Below are 8,314 nucleotides of genomic sequence, written 5' to 3'. Positions count from 1 at the left end.
CTCTTCCTTTGGCGGCGTCGTTGAATCGATTGGTTTTTCGTCGATTTCTTCTTCTGTTTCGATGATAGTTACTTGATCTTCTTCCAACGGTTTCTTTTCTTCCTCTTCCGTAGCAGTTAATTCATCAGTTTGTTTTTTCGTTTCGACAACTGTTGTTATGATTGTTTTTGTTTCTTTAATAATTGTGGTCTCACCTGTAATTTCTGATTCAACTGCAGGCTGTTCAACTGTCTCTGTCGTGACAATTATTTTTTTCGGTTTTAGTTCTTCGACGTCTTCTTCTTCTTCTTTCTCGGTCGTGATTTTCACAAAGATTTCTTTGTCTTCTTTATCAACGCTAGTTTCATCTTCCTTTGGCAGCGTCGTTGAATCGATTGGTTTTTCGTCGATTTCTTCTTCTGCTTCGATGATAGTTACTTGATCTTCTTCCAACGGTTTCTTTTCTTCCTCTTCAGTAGCAGTTTGTTTTTTCGTTTCGACAACTGTTGTTATGATTGTTTTTGTTTCTTTAATAATTGTGGTCTCACCTGTAATTTCTGATTCAACTGCAGGCTGTTCAACTGTCTCTGTCGTGACAATTATTTTCTTCGGTTTTAGTTCTTCGACGTCTTCTTCTGCTTCTTTCTCGGTCGTGATTTTCACAAAAATTTCTTTGTCTTCTTTATCAACGCTAGTTTCATCTTCCTTCGGCGGCGTCGATGAATCGATTGGTTTTTCGTCGATTTCTTCTTCTGTTTCGATTATAGTTACTTGATCTTCTTCCAACGGTTTCTTTTCTTCCTCTTCAGTGGTAGTTAATTCATCAGTTTGTTTTTTCGTTTCGACAACTGTTGTTATGATTGTTTTTGTTTCTTTAATAATTGTGGTCTCACCTGTAATTTCTGATTCAACTGCAGGCTGTTCAACTGTCTCTGTCGTGACAATTATTTTCTTCGGTTTTAGTTCTTCGACGTCTTTTTCTTCTTCTTTCTCGGTCGTGATTTTCACAAAGATTTCTTTGTCTTCTTTATCAACGCTAGTTTCATCTTCCTTTGGCGGCGTCGTTGAATCGATTGGTTTTTCGTCGATTTCTTCTTCTGTTTCGATTATAGTTACTTGATCTTCTTCCAACGGTTTCTTTTCTTCCTCTTCAGTGGCAGTTAATTCATCAGTTTGTTTTTTCGTTTCGACAACTGTTGTTATGATTGTTTTTGTTTCTTTAATAATTGTGGTCTCACCTGTAATTTCTGATTCAACTGCAGGCTGTTCAACTGTCTTTGTCGAGACAATTATTTCTTTCGGTTTTAGTTTTTCGACATCTTCTTCTTTCTCGGTCGTGATTTTCACAAATATTTCTTTGTCTTCTCTATCAACGCTTGTTTCATCTTCCTTTGGCGGCGTCGTTGAATCGATTGGTTTTTCTTTGATTATAGTAACTATGTCTTCTTCCAACGTTTTTTTTTCGTCTTTTTTAGCAATAAGCTCTTCAGTCTGTTTTTTCGTTTCGATATCTGTTGTGATAATTGTTTTTGTTTCTTTGATAATTGTGGTTTCACCTGTTATTTCTGTACCAACGGTTGTCTGTTTATTTGTTTCTGTCGTAACAACTGTTTCCTCAGGTTTTGGTTTTTTGATATTTTCTTCATCTTTTTTTTTGGTCGTTATTGTCACAACTTTTTCTTTGTCTTCTTTATCAGCGCTAGTTTTTTTATCTTCAGCCGGCGTCATTGGGTCGATTTTTTTTTTGTCGATTTCTTCTGTTTCAATTAGAGTTACCTTATATTTTTCAAACGGTTTCTGTTTTTTTTCAGCAGTTATTTCATCATCTTTTTTTTTGGTTTCGACGCTTGTTGTAATAATTGTTTTTGTTTCTTCGATAATTTTCGTCTCGTGTGTTTCCTCTGATTCAACTGTGGGTACCTTATCTATTACTGTCTCGTTGATGGTTAATGACGGTCTCGTTTTTTTTTCGGCATCTGCTTCTTTTATGTCTTTTGTAACTGTTGGAATAGTTTTTTTTTCTTCTGTTTTACTTACAAAGGTTTCACTGGTTGTCGGTGGAATTAGTCCTTCTATATTTGTCATTTGTTTTGTCGGTTCAGTTGTTTTCTGTCTTTCTATTTCACTTTTTGTTGTAATGTTTGTTATGTCATTTGTGGTTTTTTTTGAAATGTTCATTGCTTGAATGTGTTTTTCATTTTGCTCACTATCATGTACATTTTCTTCTTTTTTCAATATGGTTTCTATTATGGTTGATTTAGTTAATGTACTGTTGTTGATTTCGCTTTCTTTGATTTCTGATATATTCGGAATCTTTATTGTTGTTAAACTTTTTTTCATATCGATATAGTTCAAACTATCGTCATTTTCATCTCCGTTCGTATAGTAATAGTAATAATAATTATAGTCTTTGGGGCTGGTTGTAGTCTGGGTTTTTTCTTTTAGCCATTTCATGGTTGTGGAATAGAATTGGTACTGGATATCTGTTTGTTGAACGTTATACGTTTTAAAATTATGTAATTTTTGTTATTCAGGTTTTTTACTCATTGTTTTAACATCAACTATGATTGTTCTAACTTTCCATATTTTCAGATTGTTCGTAGAAGATTGGACAACTCGTATGTAATATATATGGACATTTATTAGTTATTTGATAATGCGTAAGCCAAACGATCACGTAAAAAACTTGACAAATTATGTTTAAACGAAAACTTGCTAAATTTTTTATCCAAATGCCTACCCGAAAGGACAGCAATTGGATATCGTTTGAACTTATTCAAACTTAGCGTTACAAGCGGAGTATCTCAAGGCTCGTTTTGAAGTAACTTTTTCATTATGTTCACTGATAATATTGAAAGCATTTGTTCATAAAAGCTGGAGTTCACCAGGCAATGTATTAAAGCAGCAAATTAACGAATAATGGGTTCTTATTTGGAAATAGAAATCTGAGATGCATCAATAAAGCTTAAGCTGCCCATGATGTTATTGTGGCCAAAGCTGGAATATTTTATTTATAAAGATTTGCAAGCGTAAAACCAAAAAACACTTTTCTTAGATTAATCGGGATTCGGTTAAAAGGCAGAGAGTCTTCCACAGCTTCAATTTCTTCTGAGCCAGTTCAAGCTCTGTTAAACTACTTTATGAAATCTTTACATCATTATAATTATGTATTGTATAATATTTCATGTCAAATAGCTTAGATTAAACAATAAGCTTGCTTGTGATAATGACTCAGGCCAATTTTTTGCATTTGCTCGGTAAGATCCTATCTAGAATATGTCGTTCAAATCAGAAACTCGCATGAAAAAAATTGCATTTATTTAATAGAAAAAGCAAAGTGCACTTGAAAATGCGAAGAAAAAGTGCTGGTTCTATTTTGATGTTTAAAAAGCTTAAGACTTAATATGAAAATGAACAGCCAATCTCCCAATTAGATAAAAAAGGCCAGAATATAAAGTTAACCAGTGTGTCTCATGAAAACATTAGAACTCTTTTCCATAGATGTGAAGTCAAAAAATTTGAAGTTTATAAAAGTTAATAAGGTTCAAACTAAAATAAAGTTCAACAAATTTCGAAATGCGACCACTTTAACTTTAATGCTAGCCAACATGGTAGACTTATACGGTTAATGATGTGAGTCTGTAATCAATTGTTTAATATGAACTCTATTCAATTCAATTAATTAGAGTTGAGCCAGTGATGAGCGTCGAATATTGTAACTTGCCATCCGAGTCCAGCATGCTGCTGACACTGCTGCGTGCTTCAAATATTTTTGCTTGCGTTTTTGTAGTGATCATTTAAACATGAACTTTATGAACCGCAAGGCCTCGAAAACAAAGTCCAAAAAGTTCAAGAGAATAATAAATTTCAAAAAGTTCTAACGTCACATCTACGCATTTTTCATCAATAAGTTAATTACGGATTCAAATGGGTTCCGCCTCATATTGTCTTAAATCTGGTTTTGACTGTTGCTTTTTGCGAATATAAAATTTTGTTTCTTTAATTATTAAATAATGACCTCGTCATATTTCACTATTTTAATTTTTCATAATTGTTTTTTTATGCCACGCATACTTCAACATACCGTCGCATCTCCTCAAGCAGTAGTTTTTTAATTTCCTTTCATCTGCTTCACTGTTAACGAAGAATTCCTCTAATTCTCCCTGCAATCACAATTGTTTTATTTTATTTTTTAAATTCTTCAAAAACAATATAGCTTATTCTTATCTTCAATAAACATTTTGTAACATTTGCATCAACATTTAAAAATATATGACCTGTTTTTTCTGAATTTTTACGTTAAAAAAAGTTTACTCGCTTTTCTGATAAAAATCTTACTCTACTCTCTGCACTTGATTTTTTCTGATCATAATATTTTTCATCTGTCTATGGACACATTTTTATTTTATTCGTAATCATCGGTTTATTTTTTCGTAGTCATTTTTTATCAGTTTATTTGAAAAATTGTTTTCATTATATTGAATAAAACAATTTAAAAAAAGCAACTCTACTTACAATGGTTTTATCGCGTCCAAAAAATCCCCCAAATTGGTAAGAGCCGTCAATATGAAGCGGATTAGTTATTCGGAAACTGCGTGTCTTGACCGACACCTCGTCAACCAAGGTGCAGTTTACATAAAAGGATACATTATTGTTGCTGAAGATGACGAAGGCTGTATGGAAACTGTGGAGTAATGATTTATCTTTCCACATGCATGCAGTATATATATATATATATATATATATATATATATATATATATATATATATATATACTCTACTTTGTTGATCCTTTATTGTTCATAGTGCTTAACTTAACGCTTAACGCTCATTTAATTAGTTTTATAATCTTCGATATATATATATATATATATATATATATATATATATATCGAGAATATTAAAAAAAATGTAATCCAATGAAAAAAATAAAACATACAAATGAACAAAAAATATTTAAATAAACACAATAACGTGCTAATAAATTTTTTCTTATATCAAAATCATTTCTATCACCGACGCATCATTGTCAGAAAAATTTTCCTTAAAAATAGCATCGTGTTTGTTGTCTCAATTGGCAATATTTTGGGAAATAAACATGGTTTTATGCCTGTGAAACTGTTCCCTACTAGCTTCCCCGCCTACATTAACATTGGAACATTTGAATTTTAATTTATCAGACATTAACACCGAGCGTGTAAATGGAGAAACTAGTTTTTCAGAATGTGTCAACACGTGTGGTGCTTGAATGTTTACAAGTTTTACATGTTTTTATTATATATATGCAAGATGTAGCGTGTGCTTGTTTCTACGAGTATGTTCGTGTGTGGTTCAAAGATTAATCCAATTTGTATTGGATTCAAGTTTGTTTGTTTGGCTATTGACTGGGATGTAATATTACAAGGTTTTATGCTGGGTTTGAGACAAGTGTAGATAACCACGGTCACAAGTTATAAAAGACTCCGGCCGCATTTGTGCTTGTAAATCCGATTCCAGCTTAATTTGAAAAAGTCAACTTCAGAACTGCCCTAGAATTAATATAATTGATTGAATTTTTTATTGATTTGTAGGCAGCGTTGGTTAAAGTTGGTTAAAAAGAAAGTTAAAGGTTGCTGCAATGTGTTCCTAGGTTCAGAAGAATGAACAACACTCAAACGTCGCGTATGAGTACGTGCTAAACAACGCATCACACTCGAAGCATGTGATAGGCGGGAATCTTTTGGTCGTACTCGAACCGTGTCACTGCAGGCAAGCGCGAAACAGCACTAGGCGACCTTGACCACTAGGCCATCGATGTGCCTGATAGTTTTACTGTTATGTGCCTTACTTAGTTTACATGTTTATGAACTCTAATTAAAATGAAAACTGTTTAAATGACGAATGAAATCTGTTTAAAATTATGAGAAACACTAACTGATCGTTATTCAGCGGAACTGGGGTGGGTTTATTATTTCTGACTATTTTAGGCCTTCCTCTATCGTTGAACATTACGGAAATTCTATTCGGGGAATCGTATTTCACTTGTAAAACTTTTTTCGAACGCCTGTCCATGCCAACAAACAATGAATTTTTAGAACGGGTTGTCTTGAATGACCAAAATATTGCAAAGTTGCCTTCCACTTCTGTGCCATTCATTTTCCTGTCTGAAAATTGTAATATCGAATCAGGTTAAAAGTTACTATTGTTTAGAATAAAAAAAACTACATGCTTCCAAGTCAATTTGCTTACTAAAATATGTATTTCGTTCAAGAAACAATAATGTAACAGTTTTACAATCCAAGCATCAAAGAAGCAAACCTGTTAATATTGAATACTCTGTTTTACATTTGGCGTGATCCGGCTTACATTTCACGTAGCTTTTTTCAGTAAATTGGTATGGATATCCACAAGTACCGCCATAATTGTAATAACCAATGTTGTTCTCTGGGTTTTTGGCGGGCTGGCAATTTTCCAGCACGTCGTAAATATCTTTGAAAAAAAATTGTTTGATTAAGTTTAATTATTCTTCCATGTCTTATATAAATGCATTGACCACTTTCCATTTTTTCGCATCGTTTACTTCATTCTACAGCTTGACATGTAAGTGTTGAGAAAAAAGTATTGATTATAAATATTTAATGCTTATTATTTAAAGACTTGCTAATGCTAAAACTCATCAAGAACTTGCTACTGTTGAATGTTACGTATGCATGTAAGTTGCAGGGCTAGAGTAGAAACTAATGAGCGGTGCTAATGTTAGCAAGAGAGAAATGATGTTGACATTGGTGTTAACATTTTTAACATTTATACTGAGTGCTTCTAGAAACTTTCGATAAAACAATTGCCTTCAATTTATAGTGAATATATCGTGAGAATATAATTTAATTTTTTAAATGGATTTCATTTATATTTCGTTTGAATTTTTTTTTTAAAATGACAACAAAGAAAGAAAAAGACAAACTTCTTGGCCCGATGAGTAATTTTCTTTGCCATGTGAATCCATCGTTAAGTCGACTGAAGCACATAAAAATAACCAACAATCCGATAAATTGACTACTCCTGTTTAAAAACAAGACTGCCATTTCAGGATGGCAATTGTGACGAACGAAAAAATTATATCATCCAATAACTAAAAAGGTATCTCATCAAGCTCTCAAATGGTTAACTGAATTCTATGTGGCAGCAAAATTAATGCCGCTGCAGATGACAACTGCCTTTATATAACTGGGAAAGCTTGCTTCTCACTGGTTGACTGGCTCACCCCTAATAGCAAAATACTTTTTGGTGAAACTTCCTCCTTATAAAACTTCAATTATATATATATATATACTTTTAAAACTTCAAATATGTATATATAAATATGATATGTATATATATATATAATGTATATATATATATAATGTATATATATATAATGTATATATATATATATAATGTATATATATATATATATAATGTATATATATATATATATATATATATATGTGTGTGTGTGTGTGTGTGTGTGTGTGTGTGTGTGTGTGTGTGTGTGTGTGTGTGTGTGTGTATGTGCGTTAATTAATTTTGTAAATGTATGCATATATGTATAAAATATAAATATATATATATGTATGTATATATATATATATATATATACATTTTTATATATTCGAATGTACGCACACGCATTAAAATTTATTTATTGTTTAAACGTTCAAGACAGATGTAAGGAGACATTAAGTGTTGAAATAATCCGATGACATTCGTTCGCGCAAAGTTTCAATTTTATAAATTAATAAACACTTTTCATCTTGCACAATGTATTATGTTTATAAGGGCATGGTTTGTCGCACGATTATATACTAATTTAATTTGTGGATTTGTGTTTTTTAATGTTTATGGGCTAGTTTATTTTAATTAATTTTTAAATTTTAATTTTGAAAATATTACATTGATGTAAAACTCGTCTCTATAGCCAAGAATTCCCTTGTATTGCATCCCTTTATTTTTGCGGTGTTAATGTCAGTCAAACACATTGTTGAAAACTACGTTACTAGCGCGTCTAACTGTCTAAAGTTGCGTGAACAATAGCAGTAATAACATTAATAGGAGAACTCCAGCTGATGTATAACCATTTGCTCTGGCTTAGCCTCAGTCAGGCACGGGCTGGATGAATGTTGCAATAAAAAATACAGTGTGAACCATTCATCACGTAGCTACGGCGACGGTGACAATCTACGTTAATTATGGGACCGTTACTTTAAATTAATTTATTTACTTTTTATGGCTATAAATTGCCTCTCCACTTTTAAAATATTAACTTCTTTTTACTTAAAATAATTTCTGAAACGAATTTTTATCTTAAATGAGTTTGGCT

The 8,314-nt window shown here is 32.0% G+C and overlaps 2 protein-coding genes across 2 annotated transcripts in view; both read right to left on the bottom strand.

Annotated features, from left to right (window-relative positions):
• HELRODRAFT_171116 (hypothetical protein) overlaps positions 1-4,692 on the bottom strand; it is a gene marked incomplete at both ends in the record, with an annotated part of 38,912 nt that extends 34,220 nt beyond the window's left edge. The window contains 3 exons of the mRNA XM_009017870.1: positions 73-2,462; positions 4,064-4,142; positions 4,495-4,692. Of these exons, the coding sequence (XP_009016118.1) occupies positions 73-2,462; positions 4,064-4,142; positions 4,495-4,692 (2,667 nt within the window). The remainder of the gene's footprint in view (positions 1-72; positions 2,463-4,063; positions 4,143-4,494) is intronic.
• Positions 4,693-5,429: 737 nt separating this feature from the next.
• Positions 5,430-7,040, bottom strand: HELRODRAFT_171115 (hypothetical protein; the record flags this gene model as incomplete). Its single annotated transcript, XM_009017869.1, has 4 exons — positions 5,430-5,507; positions 5,938-6,122; positions 6,277-6,447; positions 6,920-7,040. 4 exons carry the CDS (start codon positions 7,038-7,040, stop codon positions 5,430-5,432), a joined length of 555 nt encoding a protein of 184 aa, XP_009016117.1.
• Positions 7,041-8,314: the final 1,274 nt, after the last annotated feature.

This window comes from Helobdella robusta (assembly GCF_000326865.2).
Source record: "Helobdella robusta unplaced genomic scaffold HELROscaffold_20, whole genome shotgun sequence".
Taxonomy (NCBI): Eukaryota; Metazoa; Annelida; class Clitellata; order Rhynchobdellida; family Glossiphoniidae; genus Helobdella; species Helobdella robusta.
The sequence above is the reverse complement of the archived record's forward strand: the minus strand, read 5'-3'. Positions and strand labels throughout refer to the sequence as shown.